At 38.9% G+C, this 21,061-nt stretch overlaps 1 protein-coding gene and 1 pseudogene across 1 annotated transcript in view; both read right to left on the reverse strand.

Moving 5' to 3' along the window:
• The window catches only part of LOC118564777, a 44,340-nt pseudogene extending 39,620 nt beyond the window's left edge, over window positions 1-4,720 (reverse strand).
• smarca2 (SWI/SNF related, matrix associated, actin dependent regulator of chromatin, subfamily a, member 2) overlaps window positions 4,719-21,061 on the reverse strand; it is a 55,095-nt gene continuing 38,752 nt past the window's right edge. Inside the window, 9 exon segments of the mRNA XM_036143823.1 lie at window positions 4,719-4,846; window positions 4,849-4,927; window positions 7,030-7,107; window positions 7,457-7,516; window positions 7,518-7,559; window positions 7,561-7,599; window positions 7,601-7,729; window positions 9,833-9,996; window positions 20,656-20,822. Coding sequence (XP_035999716.1) covers window positions 4,719-4,846; window positions 4,849-4,927; window positions 7,030-7,107; window positions 7,457-7,516; window positions 7,518-7,559; window positions 7,561-7,599; window positions 7,601-7,729; window positions 9,833-9,996; window positions 20,656-20,822 — 886 coding nt within the window.

Below are 21,061 nucleotides of genomic sequence, written 5' to 3' on the forward strand. Positions count from 1 at the left end.
TACTTTTAGAAGTGTGATGGAGAATCGCTCAGTTTACCTACCGTATTTTTTCAGACTATAGGTCGCATTTATTTAGAATTTATTTCACACAATCCAAGACTAAAGACTGACATTTAATCAAGTAAGGCAACTTATTCAATTGCACAGCTGCATCCACAATGAGCTGAATAATATGGAACATACCTGGGAGGATGATGGGTGAATTAGCACAACAAGCCAAGTTCTCCTACCTGGAAAGTTCTCGTCAAAGTTCTCGTGGAAAATTCAGTCAAATTACGCTGGAATTTGACCGTGAGCCTAACAGTGCTGCGCGGTAGCTAAGTATATGACCCGTATGTTTCAGAGCAACATCAAGCTCACGTGCATGAGCGAATTTGTGAAAAGCGCTGTAAGCTAACGCTAGCTGTTATTAGCTTCCCAGACAGGCTAATAACAGGTTCTGTCTCGGTCCGTTTCCTTAGAGCTGCACCACGTAACGCTCTGCAGTGTGAATGCAGACTGTGAAACAACATATGTACATGTGTTCAGTCTTTGTTGTTTAGAAGTTAATATTTGATCAATTTTAAGAGGTGCAAGAGCAGCATATAGTCTTCACAGGCCTGGAGCGCCCTCTTGTGGCTATTAGACGGTAATGTTTACTACTTGGTTCATGTTCAGTATGATCTACTATTTAAAATTTATATATAAGTCGCAGTACCAGCCAAACTATGAAAAAAGTGTGACTTATAGTCCGACATATACGGTAGTTCAGTAAATGTTTGTCATTGGCCACTTTGTTGGGTACATCTTAGTTAGATTCAGATTGCCTTTTGCACATTTCCTGTGTTCCTGAGCTTTGTGGCACCGTTGGAAGATGAGCCCACTGTGGCCACACACGCACAAACATGATCAGGGTGATAAATATGGACTGAAGCATCACTTTCCTATCTTAGATGACGGGATTGACAGCCATGTGATCTACCTCATGGTTCAACATGTTGCGCAATCTGTGATGGCAGTCTGCACGCATTTGTTGGAAATATTGTTCTGTTCATTGATGCCTCTGTTGGCCTTTGATCATCTCACACCAGGTTTCCCTTTTCTTCCCTGACATCAAGAAGGCATTTTTGTCCACACAACCGCCTCTCACTGGTTATTTTCTCTTTCTTGGACCGTTCTCTGTCAACCCTACAGCTGGTTGTGTGTGGCAATCACAGCATATCAGCATTTTTTTTATTTTTCCCCAAACACCCAGGCCAGCACTATCTGGCACCAACACACCAGCCACACTCAAATATTCACAAACCCAGTTTCTTCCCCGTCTGTTGGTGTTCAGTTTAACTCGCTGTAAATGGACTTTAACACCTATATGCCCTTTGTGGCAAAGGATTAAATATGTGTACCTTATAAAGTGGCCTGTGAGTGTATTGTTTGCACTTTTAAAACCCACAGCCTGCTGACCCTGATGATGGGACCTATGAACCCCACAAAGCTCTCCTCTTTACTTCAGGTGCTGCTGGATGCTTCACATCACCATAAAACTTAGCAGTTGGAGAAGTTGTGCCAGAAACCTTTGGATCAGCTGGTTGCATGTATCAAATACATCACAGTAGTTATGCCAGTCATATTTAGAAGTATAACAGCCCACTCACATCCAGACAGCACCAAAAATAAAGATCTCCACACATCTCAGGAGCATTAGAGGTTTCCTCAGAACGCCTCGGGGTCTAACAGCAGTCCTAACACGACCTCTCCTGAGACACCTTTTAAGGCCAATCCACTAAACTAACAGGATTTCACTTAAAGAGCCAAAGTTCATACCTGGAAGTCTCCCAGTAAAGAAAGAAAAAGAAAGAGATACGTCTAATAAACAGCTTTTAGCTAAATCAGGACAGCTGGCAGCTAATGTTAAACAGGCTTCTGTGGCTCTGCGCTGACACTAAGTTTTATAGAAGAGAAAAATCCTTCATCAGTGGTGAAATTCAGGTGTACCAGCAGCGAAAACTAGTTATTAAAAATAGCTTGCTCGAGACAAAGTGTGTGCAACTGATGGGGGGGATTTTAAGAAAAGTACAAAACACGGCTGCAAAAATTATGCACGAAAAACACCAAGACTATTTTCAACATAATTATTCTCCTTTTAACCTCCAATATTGCATCTATTAGACTAAATAATTAAGATTATAAAGTGTCTGTTGTCAAATAAACAAAAACGATTAACCAAAATATGACTTCAACCACATTAATGTCTAAATATTAGCATAATCAGGTGACTAATCGCTTCTGTGATGTTACAGAAACATCAATATGTCTGTTGACTGGTTGGCTCTCAGCCCACAAGCATATTTTCTCTATAAATCCTTTATTTTTACCGGTTAGTCCCTTGAGACTCAGTGTCTCATTTAGAAGAGAGACCTGTGAGCATATAAAGCAGGGAAAGGATTAGATAACTCTGGATGCTCTACAGCACCAGGGCTTGTTAGACTTGTCTACTTCCATCTCAACCAGCCAGGAGATGTTTCCATCCTAGATCTGAACAGGATGTAGGATCTGTTGACAGGACTCCAATGTGGTTTAAATGATGTCTCTGTGTAGTTTGCAGTAAAGAAACGCTGCAGCTCTCTGGAAAATGTGGCAGAAAACCAAAGCGTACCCATCTCTGTAGTTGATCACTGTGTCGATGATGGTGTTCATCTGCTTGGTGAGTTTGGGCGGGTTGCGAGAGCTTCTCTTCTCCGCCGGCGGCCGCCCTCGCCTCTTCTTGGCCTTCATGCCTCCGTCGTCGCTCTGCTCGACGGGTCCTTGTCCTGGCGCCGTTTGCGTTTACGCTTTTTCAGGCGAATTTCCTCCTCCATCTCCTCCAGGTTTCCGTCCTCGATGGCCTGAAGGTTTACAAACGGCAGAGCAGAACTGGGCTTTATGCTACCGTCACCGTCCCTCAGACAAATGTGACGCAGAGCGGAATTACAAGTGTTCAGTTTTTAGGCTTCATTGATGGCCACAAGAAAAAAAAAATAACTTTTACAATCCTAAAAAGAGCTTTTGTGTGTTCATCATCAGTTCTCCTGTTTGTCTCGCTAAATTTGCTCTTTCAAACCAGGTCTTCTTGTGCTGTGTCACCTTGTCAGGGTGTTTTTTCTTTCTGTATCCAGCAGCCAACATGTCTGCCCACATCTTTCTTCCTCTAATGAGTGCTTGTTTGAACCACAGCTTACACTGGTTTCAACATCCTGTCACCTTGGCCTCAAAGTGTCTTTGTTCTAATTGTGTTTTCCCTCAAGCGTCTGAGACACTCAATAAAATTGATTTGCAGAGCTTCAGGTGTTTCTCCGGAGAAAAAGTGTCACAGTTTATTTGTTGTTTGCCACCAGCATCGCACAAAGCAAAACTTTTAATTATGTTCAAAAGTTATCATATAATAAGGTAATAATTAGAAGCCGCCTTCTGGATAACTGTGGAGAAATCAAATTGATATGTTTTTGTTTAGTTTTTATTGTTCTTATAGACTGGCTCAGCGCAGCATCAGGCGAGACTGAATGAATGAGAAAAAAAGAAATAATAATGTTTTGTTTTAGTGTAATGCCAATCAGAGAATATTTAAAACCTGAAGGATAATCAACCCATTTTGCATCATGTTGCTTCAATCAAAATTTAAAGGGCTCAAAATCATTTAAAAACAATACCCTTTTTCTTCAGGAAAATATTGAGGGTAGATAATTTGTGAACCTAATTGCTATTATTATTTTTTAAATAGTGTAATACATGTCAGGGAGCAGATGGGTCATAACTACAGTATATATGCTTAGAGATGCACTGATCAAGTATTTACTGACATTCTGTGAGCAAACCGTTGCAACCAAAATTTTCTATTTTTCTGTAAATCTCGACCAGAAAAATCTAATTTTAGCTATTTTGTGAGAAAACATAAAAATAGAAATTTGGCATTACATGACAGTTGCAATAATAATAATAATATGGGGAAGATGCTCTCTGGTTGAATTGAAAAGGAGCCACAGAGGGGAGTAGGGAGCACCCTTTCCATTTCTGGGAGTGGTACGCCATGGTCCCCACTTTCAAAATATATTTTTAGCCCTTCCATAAATTAAAATCAACTACTCTTAAAATATTTGTAACAAAATGAAACACTGAGTTTTACTCAGGACCAGGTTAGATTGCAGAGTTATTGCGCTGTACGTCACTAAAAATACCACAAAGTACAATAGTAGTGAAACAAAGGTCGGTATAAAATTGCTAATATTGCAAATTTCTTTGCGCAATATTAATTCTAATTAATATTAATTCTAAATTAATAATAATTATATATATATATATATATATATATATATATATATATATATATATATATATATATATATAAAAATTCATTATAAAGACTTTAGTAAGACTTTCATCATGAAATGGACACACTGACTTAATTTAAGAGTTTTTTTATAATGCATACAATAATTATACATTGCTTTTTTAGAAAAAATAAACTTACTGTCATTAGCATTAGAAATATACCTAAAGCATCGAAAAAATACTAAAAAGTAATAAATCTGAAGCAAGAAACAGCAGCCTGCGTTTTAAGTTTGTATTTCGGTTCTTATTTGTCACATGGTTGTGCCGAGCCTTTCACAGGGAGTTTCATTGAGTTCTGATTTAATTCAGGAACTGTCTGGAGGAGAGAAATCATGATAAATTATAAGGTGAGCTCTTACTCTCGCAGCCACTGCTTTTCAGTCAGTCAGGGTGTCGCTGTAGTCCACGTCCCGACGGCAGCGTGATCCTCGGCCGAACATCTTCTCCTCTTCTTCTTCCTCATAGGTGAGCCTCTCCACCTCAGCGTCATCCTTGATGATCCACGAGGCAGCTCATCTTCCTCCATCAGACGAGGCTTACGTTTGGGGTTCCTGGCGTCCTCTCGACGGCGGTCCATGTCCATGCGCTGGAGGACGACAGCAAAATCACATATGTCAGTAAATAAGGAAAAATCTTGGTTAAAGCTAAAGCTGGTAATCCTGTTCAGAAAACACTTTTTGTTATACTGGATAAAACCGTCCTTCCATCCTGAAAGTAGTAAATACCAATCATGTATTCACAAAAAGGAAGTTAAAAATAGTCCATTGTAGCTTTGGCTGCTCTCACCGTATACTTTGATAATAGCTGAGAGTCACATGAAGCGAACCGCTTTCATATTTATGAGAAGGAGAGGACGGCCTCAGTAGAAATAAATAAGACCAGAGTGGATTTTGGAGATTTTTTTAACGCAGCTCCCCCAGAAGAGCAGGTGAGACGGTCTTGCGCATGCATTATTCAAAAAGGGACTTGGGTAAACTTCCAGAAAAAATATTGCTGACCCTAGCTTTGATCCTTTGCGATGTAGGCAAGAAGAGCTCATAAAGTGGACTTAAGTGTTTAGCAGATGTAATAAAAAAAAAAAAAAAAAAAAACCTGAAGGTACAGTGATGTGAAATGTTTATATATTTCCCGTTTTATCTTTTTTGCATACTTTATTGATTCAAATATAATTTATTTATTAAGGGAAAATGTTAAACCATGTTCAACTTTGATTATCCACATATTTTAGAAAGCTTTTAATTTCTCTAGCCACAAACAGACTTGAGACTCGAAGAATCACTTACTTAGAACCACGTTTGACAACCAGAAGTAGGCTATGAGATCTCAGAAAGCAATAAAGTGCCATATCATGCAATGATCTGAATATCATTCATGATATGGCACCAACAACCCATCCACACTTGATGGAATTTGACTTTGGAAAAGTGGCCTTGAGATGACATGTTTCAAATTGGCGCTATATAAATAAAATTGAATTGAACTTCCACAATGAAACTATTTCAATTGATATTTATCCATCTGGCAAAAGTCGCGGCTGAAGTCATTTCTCCCCGTGAATCATCTCCAGCGTCTCACAGGAAGAGCTATATCCACAACGGAGAAAACATGGTAAGCTTTCCTCCCAATAAATTAAGGAGGGAATTCAAGGACTAAACAATAAGACAGTGGGAGGAAACTTTAGAGCTTAGTAAAATGTTTACTTTATGGAGTATAAAGTTCCGGGCTTATTTTAGTAAGAGACGAAGCAACCACCCGACTAAAGTTCCTAAGCTTCTTTCAGCACGAACGGTGCTAACTGTTTGCAAGCGTCTTGCCAGCGTCTAGCTTGAAGATCTCATTACGGTCTAAATTTGGTATTGTTCCCAAGCAGGCAACACGTCAGAGCACAGCGGTGAGCTATGTGCCTGCTCCGTATGCCCCCCCCCCCGACATGCCGTGACTTCTGCAGGTGTGCGTCTCATGTAGTACGAACGGACAGAGCCAAAACAAACATTTTCGTGTTCTTGCCATCCCAACTGCAAGAAAAAAACAACACTGTTCTCGTAGAGTGTGTAGCAAGTTAAACTTAATGCACTAAAAACAACTTCATCCAAATGTGAACTCTCTCTTCTACAAAGGAAGAAAAGCAGCTTGTTGCAAAGAGTGATAACGGCAGCGTTTAAGCAACATTTAAACACGTAAATTCAGATGGGGCCAAAGCAAATAAACAATAGCATAGAAACTATACTAACAATTTGTTAGTATAGTTTATTTATTGTAAAGAGTGCAGTTTATTTCAAATATCACCCAAATACGTTGCTTTTGTCTATTTTTTTTTACAAAATTTTAATGTTTACTTGGCATCTTTTCAAAATAAAAATGTTTAAGTCTTTATTTTCTGCCTTTTTTGTACCAAAAATTAACCGAACCGAGCCCTCTTGAAACTGAACCGAACCAAAAAATGATTACGCCCCTAACCATTACAGATATTTGAAAAAAAAAAGTCTGAATTACGCTGAAACTGCCAACAATCTGGGTTGTTTCTATGCAAATTGATGCCTCTGTGAAATGTGTAAAGAAATGATGAAACAGCGATGGGCTGCGACAGATCCTCGACTTTAAGCCTTCATCTTAACCTTTCGTTTCCACAGCGCTCAACTGAAATGTAAATGCCTGTCAGAGCTCAGGGAAATGTGTGTTTTATCTCACCATAAACAGCTCAAACTCATCTTCATTGCGGGCTATCATCTGGTTAAGGGTTTCATCATCAGGGACCTCGTCTTCCTCCTGAAAGAAGATAACATCATCAAAACAGTCTTCCTCACTCACTCAGAATTTAAAACCATTTACTTCTGCTTTTTTGTTGCATTTGCCAAGCAGAACAAACTAATAATGGTGTTCAGATGGCAAGAACAAAATAAACAGCTGAGGGTCGGATTATAAAGCCAAAAAATACGACTGAAGGACAAATAATTTGCACATCAAAGAGAAGCCCTCATTGAGCTGACAAGAATTTAATTAAAACTTTCCTAACACATAATACATCATTTTACCTCGAGAGGAAAACCAGCTTTTCATTGTCCTTGCAAATTAATGACCTATTTATGTACAAGGATCTTGTCTGTGGTCTCGTCACCTGAATATTGACTGAGCATTGCCGCACAGCTTCAGGTTCTACCTCATTCTGTTCCTCATGTTTCCAGAATGGCCTGGAGGAAGGCTCGGCGCTCGTGGCTGGACCGATTTCTGGTCAAACATGCCTGCCTGGATGACTTTCTGAATCCACGTTCAGTTTGTATTTGGCAGCAGCCAGGATTTTCTCTTCCACGCTGTTAACAGTGCACAGACGAAGCACGCGGACCTCGTTCTGCTGCCCGATGCGGTGAGCCCGATCCTGGGCCTGAAGGTCCTGAAATCAGAGGATGGAGCAACATTTACAGCCATTTACAGCAACATCAATGTATATTCTGATTTCACCAACGACATAGACACATACATACATATATACATACATATATATATATATATATAAATATATATACATACATATATATATACATATATATATATATATATATAGTATATATATCTAATATATATATATATAGATATATATACTATATATATATATATATATATATAATATATATATATACATACATACATACATACATACTACATATATATATATATATATATATATATATATATATACATACATACATACAACATACATAATACATACTACATACATACATCATATATATATATATATATTATAATATATATATAGATATATATATATATATATATATATAGATATAGATCTCGATATATATAGATATAGATATATAGATATATAGATAGCACAGTGGCGCAGTGGGTAGCGCTGTTGCCTTGCAGCAAGAAGGTCCTGGTTCGAGTACACCTGGGTCTTTCTGCATGGAGTTTGCATGTTCTCCCTGTGCATGCGTGGGTTCTCTCCGGGTACTCCGGCTTCCTCCCACAGACCAAAAACATGACTGTTAGGTTAATTGGCTTCTCCAAATTGTCCTTAGGTGTGTGTGTGAATGGTTGTTTGTCCTGTTTGTCTCTCTGTGTTGCCCTGCGACAGACTGGCGACCTGTCCAGGGTGTACCCCGCCTCTCGCCCAGTGAACGCTGGAGATAGGCACCAGCACCCCCCGCGACCCCATGAGGGAGAAGCGGTTTGGAAAATGGATGGATGGATGGATAATATATATAGAGATAGATCTATAGATAGATAGATAGATAGATAGATAGATAGATAGCTATATATCATAGATAGATAGATAGATAGATAGATAGACGATAGATATAAAAAGTTATAGCACACTGGTTTTTGTGTCCGTTTCCCTAGAACATTTGTGTATGGTTGTTTGAATAAATGAACGTGAGACATTAACGTAAATCTCTGTTGGTGTGTCCATTATGAAATAAAGTCTTTTAATTTGTAGTAGTTCACAGTGCAGCAATGCCTCCACAAATATGGCGGACACGGCGTTACGCTTCAACCCACTCAGTGAGGCGTCAACCTATTAATGTCTATGGTAATACCCGAAAGAAGAAGAAACTAAGGTAGTAAAGTTTTGTAAATTACACTTTCTTTGATTCAGAATTAACTTTTAACTTTTAGGTTAATTTTTACGTGAGAATGTGGCTGTGTAAAGATGAGATATCCGTTTAGTTTATCAAGATATGGCTTAGGTGTGAAATGCCCGTTATGTTCGTTGTCGCTTCGCTTCACCCAGCTGTAGCTGAGCGGAGCATCAAACTCATCAGCCCCGCAGGAGGCGGTGTCCGCAGGGCAGACCGTTTTAATTCTACCGCTGCGATTCAATCAGATGATATCAAAATGTTACTACTGGGTTGATTTCAGAGTTCATTTATCACAGATTAATGGTTGAGATTAAAGTGACGCTACATGATGGGATAGTTTCATTTCACTTTGATGTGTGACTAGAGCGATGGAGTTTGTTTGGAAATGAATAGTTCACCCATTTTTAATATTGATGCTGGAAATATTGCCTAATTAAAGAGGACAAGCCTGATTTCAAACATGTTAATATGCTCCTCTTTTCACACTGTAGTTTAAAATCTCTGTCAACATTAAGCAATGTTAAAAGCCTGAAGGTGGAAATATTGCTTTAAAAACATTTTTACAGTAAAAAAAAAATTACTCTGATAGAAGTATTAAAAATAAAGTCAGTCGGATTTAAAATTAATATCTTATGGAGGATCATTTCTAAAGCTAATAAATAAAGGAGAGTGACAATAAGAGGCGTTCAGAGGAGCGTAGACAAGAACAGTCAAAACATTTTACAGCCAACTTATGTGATGATGATCATACAACAAAATGATGCCGATATTAAAATAATCGTTAGTTGGCAGTACATGAAAGTAGCTTTTTCAGCCTTGTTAAGGCCGTGTTGGAGCAGCATTTGAAAACCACTACTTTTCATGTAAATGGGAGAATATATGGATGGTTGTACCTGGTGTGGGTTCCAGTCACTGTCAAAGATGACGACTGTGTCTGCGGCCTGCAGGTTGAGGCCAAGGCCACCAGCTCTGGTACTGAGGAGGAAGATGAAGTACTGAGAGCCTTCCTCGTTAAATTTCTTCAAGAGTGAAGCTCGGTCCTCAGATTTGGTGGTACCTGAAAAAAAAAATCTCGTTAATATGAGGTTTCTTATTTGACAGAGACAGTAAACATAAATCATTACCTAAAAACAATCTGATGCCTGAATCATCATGTTTATAGACATGCCCCTAGAAAGACATTTAACAGTTAAATTAAATCTTTATAAGCTTGGAAAATAATTATTTTAAAATTCAGCGTATTGTTAAAAAAAACATTCATGTTATGAAAAGACCCTCTTGATACAAGAGAAAACTAGGGTTTTCAATTAAGTGTTAGTCGATCAACAAGATCAATCAACTTTAGATTAACTCGTTAATTGATAATTTGTATCCTTAAAAACAAAATATATTTTCAGGGTTTCCACTACATGTAATTGATGGTGGTGCATTGATGGTAGCTTTGGGCGGGTTGTTAAAATTTGGGCTGCTTTTCACAACATTTGGTGAGTTTTTACAAAGAATTAAAAGGAAAATCATATCAAAATGACAGAAAAATAGAATTAAAAAAACTTCTACATTTAAATAAAATGACGCCTCCTCGCATTCATTCTCTTGGTCAATTTATTTTAAAAATGTGTGGAAGCTGTTGTACCTGATATAACAAACAATTAATAGTCTCTGATTAATCAAGTGTCACTATGAAGTGGTAATGGTCAACGGCCATTGTAAAAACCCCAAATTGGTTGAGACCTACTTATCAACTTCAACGTGTTTTTTTTAATAGAGAGAGAAAGCTTATACTAAGGCAGATTTAGGCCATTGGTAAAACATTAAGGTTTCTATAACAACCTGACAACATGAGGTTGATCATGTGTGTGAAGGTAATTAGGTTGCCGGATTGCACATTTAAAGGGGAGCTGTTAAGTGTGATTTTTTTTCTTTACTTCAGTGCAGTTGTGCACTAATGCCGTGTTCTTTATTATGTGTTTAATACATCTATGCTTTTAACATAAGTTCAAGAGAGGTTGAGATTTGGGCTGGCTTATTTTATTAGTTAAGCGGGTTTTACGTTGCGTTTGGGCTGGAAACAGTCAGATCTGGCAACACAGTGGTGTGATCCTAAACTCTGTGCCCAGAGTTTCTGTTATAGTCTCAGGCTACGTTCACACTGCAGGCATTGATGCCCAATTCCGTTTTTTTTTGTGAAATCTGATATTTTTTTTTGCGTGTCCGTTCACACTTCCAAATATATGCGACTTGTATGTGATCTCCTGTGTGAACTGAATTCCTACAACTTAAGTGTCCCGCATGCGCAGTAGAGGACGCGATGACGTCACACGTAGCAATCGTGCTCATTGTTTGCAGAAGTAAACATGGATTATAATGCTGGAGCGTATCTTGCGTTCTTTAAGATATTCTCCAGCCGGAGCCAGCACATTACCAATGAAATCTTTTTAAGATGATCGAAAAGAAAGAGAGACAAATTGTTGGCAATGGCGTTGGGTGGGGCAGTGACAGCAACGTCCACACAGAGAAACGTGTGGGTGCAGAGTCGAAGCCAGGAATGGTGGGATAGTGATGTGAGCAGCTTTACTGATACGGACTTCATTCATCATTTTCGAATGACTAAGGCAACCTTTATGTGCGTCTGTGAACGGCTGTCTTTAGCGCTCCTTAGGTAATAACACACATCTTCGGCGGGCCATAGCAGTGAGTAAAGGTGTTGCCGTTGGGCTGTATTGGCTTGCAACAGGTGCTTGTTACCGTATCAATGATACGTATGAGTGACGTACAGGTCGGATAAATGCGACCCGGCCGTACAGACACAGGTCGCATTTGAAAAGATCAGACACATATCGGATTCAGGACCACATATCCAAGCGAACTGGGTCGCATTTGAAAAAATCCGATCTGTGTGGTTCAGACTGTCATAAAAAGATCAGATCCAGGTCGCATATGGGCAAAAAAAATAAATAAATTAACTGCCTCACTTCAGGCTGCAATGTGAACACAGCCTAAGTTGGATTCCAGAAGTCTGAACTCAGATGTACTTTATTTGTAATGGAACATTTGAACGGAACATTTGCAAAAAATAATAAAATAAGATGTTAGACTGACCAACCAATTTACATTTTATCACTAAGCTACAGGAATGTTTTAAGTGCATACAACAGAAAATAAAAAATAAAACAATATTTGGGATTTATAAATTAGTGTATGTGCCTATATTAGTATCAGAGTCAAGTATATATGTATAACATGTATATGTGTATACAAACACACACACACATACACACACGTTTGTCTTACTATCATTGTGAGGACTTTGTATTCACTTTTCATTTCTATGGATTAACCCTTACCCTAAACCTAACTATTACTTGTACATACCTGAAACTAAACTAAACAGACATCTTAACCTAAACTTGAAACAAAATAAATGAATTAATTCAATTCAATTCAGACCTTAAACCTAAACCAAACCAGTTTTTGTCAATTTTTCACAGTCAGAGCAAAATACAAATGTCCACACAATGATTGTTTTTGTTGTTTTTTATTAAGACTATAGCCAAAAGCCACAACTATAGCCAGACATTGCCCCCCCCCCCCCCCCCCCCCCCACCACCACCCACTCACAGAGCAGGTTTCATGTTGTTATGATGCTATGACACTCACTTGATGACATCACTAAGGGCCTGTGACATCACAACAGTCCCTGAATTCCGAGCTGCTGTTCCACTAAATCAAACTACAGCAGAGTTCCCTTTAGTCTACAGGAGCGAAGTGGAAGTAGTAGACACCGCAGCTGAGAGTTCACAGCCATTTACAAACATTTTAAACAGGTAGATATACAAACCAACGAACTAAAAAGTCTCAAGACAGTTTCTTATTTTTGAGCATATGTGCAATGAGGTTGAGAGTCATAACATAGAAAAAGAAGCCCTGGAACGTATCTATTTAAATATCGACTGAGAAGATACGGGAAAACTACAAGTTGTGGAAAGCCTTCGATGAAAAATGGAGCGTCCCAGAAAAAAGAAAAAAAGATTCCTCAAAGTACAAAATGAGAAGCTTTGTGATGAGAATGATGCTCTGAAAACACAGGTTACTTCATTTCGTACAGGATATGAGAACCTACACCTTAAAAACCAGGAGCTGACAGCTGCAGTGCAGGACTTGGAGTCAGTGAAAACCTCATTGATACAAGAAACTCAGGAGCTCCGGGAAAAACTGGAGCAAAAAGATCAGCAACTTCAACAACAAGCCCAGTATCTCCAAAATGCAGAGGAAAAAGTGAGTAGTTTAAAGCATGAGAATGACATACAGAGTGAGATGAATACCTTTCTAAAATCAACGATCGTAGCCTTAAAGACTGAAGTCAAACCGCTTAACTCCAAGTGGTCTCAGAAGGAGGGAGAAGTGACAATTGAAGAGGAAACTCAGAATCATGATACCCAGAAGGTTCAAAGGTTTCTGGCAATTGTTAAAGACTTAGAGAGGCAGACTGATAAGTTTAGGGCTCAAATAGAGTTGTTGCAACAAGACAATGAGGACCTAAATGAAAAAGTGACCGACATCAACAAACAATTGGCCGACAACAACCAAGCATTGGAACACAAAGATGAGCAACTCCAACAACAAGCCAATGATCTCCAAAATGCTTGGGAAACAATGAGGAATTTTGAACAGGAGAGTAAAATGCAGAGAGAGTTAAGTAACGTCCTTAAATCACAGAACTTTGCCTTGAAGGCTGAAGTCAAACAGCTTAACTTAAAGCGGTCTCAGAACGAAGAAGAAATTACAATTCTAGAGGAAACTCTTAACCAAGAGACCCAAAAGGTTCAAAGGTTTCTGACTAGTCTCAAAGACTTAGAGAGGCAGAATCATGAGTTTAGCGCTCAAATAGAGTTGCTGCAACAAGAAAAAAAGGAATTGTGTGAAAAGGTGACCGAAATCAACAAACAATTGGCCGACAACAACCAAGCTTTGGAACACAAAGATGAGGAACTCCAACAAAAAACCAATGATCTCCAAAATGCTAGGGAAACAATGAGGAGTTTTGAGGATGAGACTAAAATGCAGACTGAGTTAAGTGACGTCCTTAAATCACAGAACATTGCCTTGAAGGCTGAAGTCAAACAGCTTAACTTTAACCGGTCTCAGAACGAGGAGAAAATGGCGATTGTAGAGGAAACTTTGAACCAAGAGACCAAGAAGGTTCAAAGGTTTCTGACTAGTCTCAAAGACTTAGAGAGGCACAATCATGAGTTTAGCGCTCAAATAGAGTTGCTGCAACAAGAGAACGAGGAATTGTGTGAAAAGGTGACCAAAATCAACAAACAATTGGCCGACAACAACCAAGCTTTGGAACACAAAGATGAGCAACTCCAACAAAAAACCAACAACCTCCAAAATGCTAGGGAAACAATGAGGAGTTTTGAGGATGAGACTAAAATGCAGACTGAGTTAAGTGACGTCCTTAAATCACAGAACATTGCCTTGAAGGCTGAAGTCAAACAGCTTAACTTTAACCGGTCTCAGAACGAGGAGAAGATGGCAATTCTAGAGGAAACTTTGAACCAAGAGACCCAAAGGTTTCTGACTAGTCTCAAAGACTTAGAAAGGCAGAATCATGAGTTTAGGGCTCAAACAGAGTTGCTGAAACAAGAGAACGAGGACTTGCATAAAGAGGTTACTGAGATTAGGAAAAAAAATTTAAGTATAAACGACAAGCAACATGATCAGCGAGATCAGGAAGTCCAAATACAAGGGGCACTTAGCGAGTTTCCAGACCTGCAGAACCAGCAGCAACAAATCCAGAACTTTAAAGTAATCGCTGATGATTTGCAAGAGTCCTTATGTAGAGTACATCTGAACCAGAGCATGCAGGAAACCCAGAGTAAGCCACTAACACCTATACCCCAAGGAGTCAAGCGAACGTTTCTGACGATGTACAAAGAAGGAACAATCAGATACTGGGTTCCATTGTGGATTTTCTAAGTCCTCCAAACACAGACACAAAATCATTCATCTGTAGCCACCCTGGGTTTCCCTTTAGTGCAAGACTTCCATCCAAACATCGGATACTGATAGAAATGTTATTTTTTTCCCTTTTTGAAATCCATTAAAAGAATCAAAAATATGTGAGTCAATATGAATTTGTTACATGTATACATCATTTAAAATTTCATAGAACTTTGAATTTGGTTACTGTCTATATGAGATTTTGGACTGTAAACATAACTCGGGAAAGAATGTGCTAACTTCAATCATACGTCTTTGTTGTATCACTTTGCTTTGAGTGAATTTGGTGATGCGCACATGTAGCGGCTAAATTCAGCTTTTGCTTTGAAGACTTGCAAGACATTTAGCTATTACTACTCATATTTTGACTCACATTGCTGCTTAATTGTGTGTTGTAACTTTACGTTTGTATGTTCTCCGTGTGAATGTGTGGGTTCTCTCTGGGTACTCCGGCTTCCTCCCACAGTCCAAAAGAGTTAAGCCAATTGGTTTCTCCAAATTGCTGCTCGGTGAGCGTGAGCGTGTGCATGGTTGTTTGTCCTGTGTGTGTCTGAGTTGCCCTGTAGACTGGCACGGATAAGCGACTATGGATAATGAATGTCTTTAGTGGACACGTTTGTAATAAAGTCAGCAGCTGCAGTTAAAAAATAAGAGTCAGTAGCTCAGCCTTTTGGTTAACTCGACACCAGTACACCAAAAATCTTTACAAACAAAACAAAAATGCACTGCCACTTGCATATTGCATTCTGGATTTTATTTGTTATTAGGGTTCCAAGCCCCCAGCGCAGGCAATCGGCTATGCCGTTCGTCTGCACTGTGTGTAGAGAACCCTATTGCTTTTCGTCTGTTTTTAAATTATTTATTATTAATATTATTAATAATTATTCTTCTCCGTTAAAACACGTTGTAACGAATCTATTGAATCAGGTATCCAAGTACAGCCATGGCCAAAAGTATTGAGAATGATTCAAATGTTAATATTTACAAAGTCTACTGCTTCAGTTTTTATAACGGCAATTTGCATATACTCCAGAATGTTATAAAGAGCGATCAGCGTAACAGCAATTAATTGCAACGTCAATATTTGCCTAGAAAATGAACTTTATCCCCCAAAACACATTTCAGCATCATTGCAGCCCTGCCTTAAAGGAGCAACTAACATGGTTCCAGTGATTGCTCCATTAACACAGGTGTGGGTGGTGATGAGGACAGGGCTGGAGATCAATCTGTCATGATTAAGTCAGAATGACACCACTGGACACTTTAAAAAGAGGCTGGTGCTTGGCATCATTGTTTCTCTTCTGTGAACCGTGGTTATCTCTAAAGAAACACGTGCAGTCATCATTGCACTGCACAAAAATGGCCTAACAGAAAAGAGACTCGCAGCTAGAAAAATTGCTCAGTAAACAATCTATGGCATCATCAAGAACTTCAAGGATAGAGGTTCCATTGTTGCCAAAAAGGCTCCAGGGCGCCCAAGAAAGACCAGCAAGCGCCAGGACCGTCTCCTAAAAGTGTTTCAGCTGTGGGATCGGGCTACCACCAGTGCAGAGCTTGCTCAGGAATGGCAGCAGGCAGGTGTGAGAGCATCTGCACCCACTGTGAGGCGGTGACTCTTGGAGCAAGGCCTGGTCTGAAGGAGGGCAGCAAAGAAGCCACTTCTCTGCAGGAAAAACATCAGGGACAGACTTCCTGCAGATATTCTGCAGAAGCTACAGGGAGTGGACTGCTGAGGACTGGGCTAAAGTCATTTTCTCTGATTAATCCCCTTTCCCGTTGATTGGGACATCTGGAAAACAGCTGGTAGGGAGAAGACGAGGTGAGCGCTACCAGCAGTCTGGTCTCATGCCGACTGTAAAGCATCCTGAAACCATTCATGTGTGGCGTTGCTTCTCAGCCAAGGGAGTCTGCTCCCTCACAGTCTGACCTAAAAACACAGGGATGAATAAAGAATGGTACCAGAATGTCCTCCCAGAGCAACTTCTCCCAACCGTCCCAGAGCAGTTTGGTGATGAACAATGCCTTTACTGCCATCAGTCAGGATTTGGTCCAGAAGTTGATTGAGAGCATGCCAGGGAGAATTGCAGATGTCCTGAAGAAGAGGGCTCAACACTGCAAATATTGACTTGCTGCACTTAGCATTCTGTCATTAAAAGCTTTTGTTACTCATAATATGATTGCAATTGTATTTCTGTACGTATGTGATGACATCTGACACACACACATGAAAACCAGAGGGCAGCAGATCATGTGAAAATATAATATTTGTGTCATTCTTAATACTTTTGGCCATGATTGTACTGAATGTGTACCGCTACTCAAACCCAGAAATTCAGACCCCTCAACAACTAGGGGGCGCTATAACAAAGGACAATGCGTTTCGGCCTGTAACCACCAAACTACTGGTCTCACACTCAAAAACTTCATATCACTTTGTTTATTGGATGATTCTGCAAAATAAAGGGAATTGGCACACCTTTCGCTTCCCAGCTACTTTTCACACTACATGGCTACAAAAGGTCAAACCTTTCTTTGTAAACTCCTCCTACATTTTCTGTGCAATCCACGCAAAACTCCATATATAACCGTGTAATGGACGAATAAAAAAAGTTAACGCGGCAGATTTTTTAATTTTGACTTTTTTGAAAAGTAATGCTAAAATAAGTGATTGTTAGCTAGCTAGCTCTAAATGTAATTGCTGATTATTCTAAAACCATAAAAGATTTTAACATGTCCTTCATAACCCCTATTCCAAATAAGATTTTGCACACGTGTCCCGCGTTTGTGCATCATCTATCACTAGGGGGCGCTGTGATGTCAAGAAATCTACTACACAAGAATGGCTCATCGGATTTTTACAAAACCTTCTTTATTACCTTCCAGTCACAGCCATGAACTAAAGTATTAAATATGGTTTCATAATATTCATAATATTTATGATTGAAACAAGTGGGCGGGACCTATTTCCAAAAGTGTGAAAAAAAACTTGAAAACTAGAAATATTCATCTAAAATCAATGTTTTGGTGTAATGAGCTCAGATTGTCAGGATGTATTCCTTGAATAAGGTGTAACAATTCTCTCACTGCATGTATTGCAGTTTTTGAAAGTCGCTCACTCTGATTTTTTAAAAGTTTGGAAAATGGAGAAATCAATGTATTTTTCACAAATATTTTTTCCAGGCCAATGGAAATTTTTAAATTTGTAACTCACATGGAGGCAAAACATGGATTCCAGTCTGGTTAACATCCAGGCAATTTTGACCTATTTACAAGCCATTGAAATTTACATGTACACGACTATAAACTTTAATATTTTTTTTCTCTAAAATTACTTTCTCAATGGCTTAGAAAAAAATTAAGTGCTTAGAGAAACCACTCTTGGACATCCCTGAATATTTTCACAATTTTAGAGCAAACCATTGAATTTTAGTGATTTTCTATTATCTACTTGATATAAACATTTTGTAAAGATGGCGCTTTGCTGCCATCTAGCGGCAAATATTTTCTATTCACAATACTTGTCTGGAATAAATCAATTGGTTTCCAATGTATCAATTGCTTTGAGAAAAGGATATCATGGACAGCATAACACTGCTGTTGTATCATCTTCATCTAACAACCCAGACCTTTTGAAAGACCTCTTAAATTATGAAATGGGCTACAAGTTTTTGAAACCAATTACCTGTATTTTGGCAAGGTGGTCAGAATATAGTATTTAGTAACATCGCTTAAGTGAGGGCTTTTTAATGTCAGGAAATATTAACACAGGAAAGCTAAATTATCGTGACGGCAGTGCCCAGCTATGGTCCAACACTTAGCCCTCTAGGCTCCAATTTATTCACTCATATCTACATTTGTTATCATTGATTTTTTAATTAAAGATGATTGTTAGAAGTTTATGTGTGTATCAGGCAAATTAATCCAGTGTCACTATGGCCCTTAGACTCAAAAAGGTTGGTGATCCATGTTACCAACCTTTTTGGCAGGAGGACACTTGAGTTTAAATGTTTTATATAGTATCACTACATTGGTGTTGTGAAGTATCTGATAAGTCAGGTCATATGCAGTGTCCAGTCAGGAACTGTTATCCAAATTCCAACTTGTGTCTGAGAAATTTAAATTCATCACTAAAATGGAGCACATGACAAAAGCTGAGCTGGAGGAATCAGTGACCACATATGTCCTGACCACCTGTCAACTTTCAATAGATAATATTAAAGAAATATACCCAGCAAGCCGTCTACTGAAGGGTTACAAGGCTCTAGAAAAGTAACATTTCCCCATTCAAGAGAACCTTGATTTGGTATTTCCAAATTTGACAGTAGCCCTTAGAGTATTTTTAACCATCCAATATAAAGATCAGATCTGATCTTTATATTGGAGAAACCAAGCAACCTCTCCACAGATGCATGCCTCAACACAGGAGAGCTACCTCCTCAGGACAAGACTCTGCTGTCCACCTACACCTTAAGGACAAAGGACACTCTTTTGAGGACCAAAATGTTCACATTTTGGACAAAGAAGACAGATGGTTTGAAAGAGGTGTGAATGAAGCCATCTACGTTAAGAGAGAGAAACCAACCTTAAACAGAGGAGGAGGCCTTAGGTTCCAACTCTCATAAACTTACAACACAGCTATAGGATTAATTCCAGCCAATCATCACCTTAACTCTCACCCTCATTCAGGTGATCAAAACATTGTTCCTTTAAACCAATAACAACCCTAACGACTCCTCGTTACAGAGGAGTGGACCTGTTTCTGTCCAACCTGCTGGCTTAATGGCTTTAACGACCGTCCATTACTAAGGGGATTAAATCTGCATGTTATCTAAACTATTACAGGCCTTTGTTTGGCAGTAGTATAAAGCTTGGTACTCCACATTACTCCAGACTTTTTGAATTGAGAAAGCTTCCTGGAGAGGAAGAGAAATGTTTTTAACTACGGAAAACAAGTCCAGTTGCTTTGTTTTTTACCTTTTTTGTTGTTGTAAAAACTGGGTCCCTTATATAGGAAATTTTTGACCAATCTGTATAATATGATTGAATTTGACTTTGTAAAGTGCCTTGAGATGACATGTTTCATGAATTGGTGCTATATAAATAAAATTTTATTGAATTGAATATTCATCCATAGTAAAAACTGCCTTTTAAATCTTAAACCTCACATTCATTTTCCTCAATTTTCTGCTGACAGTGATGAGAGGTTTGGCTGTTAGCTCTGCTCCCAATGGAAGAGCCGGTTCTTTGAATCTTTTCAGCACTATAGTGTACCTTGATTCCACAATAATTAATGATTTGTGTTGAAAACCCTTTGGCAATCTCTGTTTTTTATAGCCTTCTAACTTTGTGTTGGAATAGTGTTCTGTTACAAAACCATTATGTTTATTAAATCAAACTTTTTAATTGCACTTTTTTTATTTTTTTATTTTTTGGGGGGGGGGGGGGGGTAATGTTGGTTGATGTGTCTATGGCCAAAAAGAAATGGTAGTATTTCTCAGCTTTGATTGGAAAAAAGTTTCCTGTATGTGACTGCTTGATGGGGTCAGACCCAGTTTAGGGAAAACTGGCTGATTCTGAACTCTTGTTGATTAATTAACTAGTGTATCTCTAAACAGCAATAATAATTTGCAAAAACAAAGAGCTTTGTGCATCACGTTTCATCAGTAAAGTATCAGCAAACCAACAGAAAAGCTCTGGGGTGTGATCTTACCATCAAGGCGTAAATACTGGAAGTTTCGATAACCAAAGTAGTCCTCCATGATTGTCATCAGCGAGGTCATCTGACAGAAGAGCAGGACTCTGTGGCCAGTGGCCTGGAGCTTGGGCAGGATCCGATCAAGGAGCTCAAACTTCCCGGAAGCTCTGTACAGCTCATGCCTGAGTGGAGAGGATTACATTCAAGATTGGGTTCTTTGTAATATAAAAAATAGCTTGCTTGCTAGGGGACAATGCAGAGCATAGTGGTGGAGCAGGCACATAATATGGGGAGCCTGCTGCACATAGTGTTGGGACATGTACCAAAGAAACCAAAAACTGTTATCCTGGTTTAGGGACGTATCAACCGTACAACAGAAGTAAGGACAGCGGGAGATCAGAGCAAGAGATCGAGAGCGCTA

Source organism: Fundulus heteroclitus, chromosome 12 (assembly GCF_011125445.2).
Source record: "Fundulus heteroclitus isolate FHET01 chromosome 12, MU-UCD_Fhet_4.1, whole genome shotgun sequence".
In the NCBI taxonomy this organism is placed as follows: Eukaryota; Metazoa; Chordata; class Actinopteri; order Cyprinodontiformes; family Fundulidae; genus Fundulus; species Fundulus heteroclitus.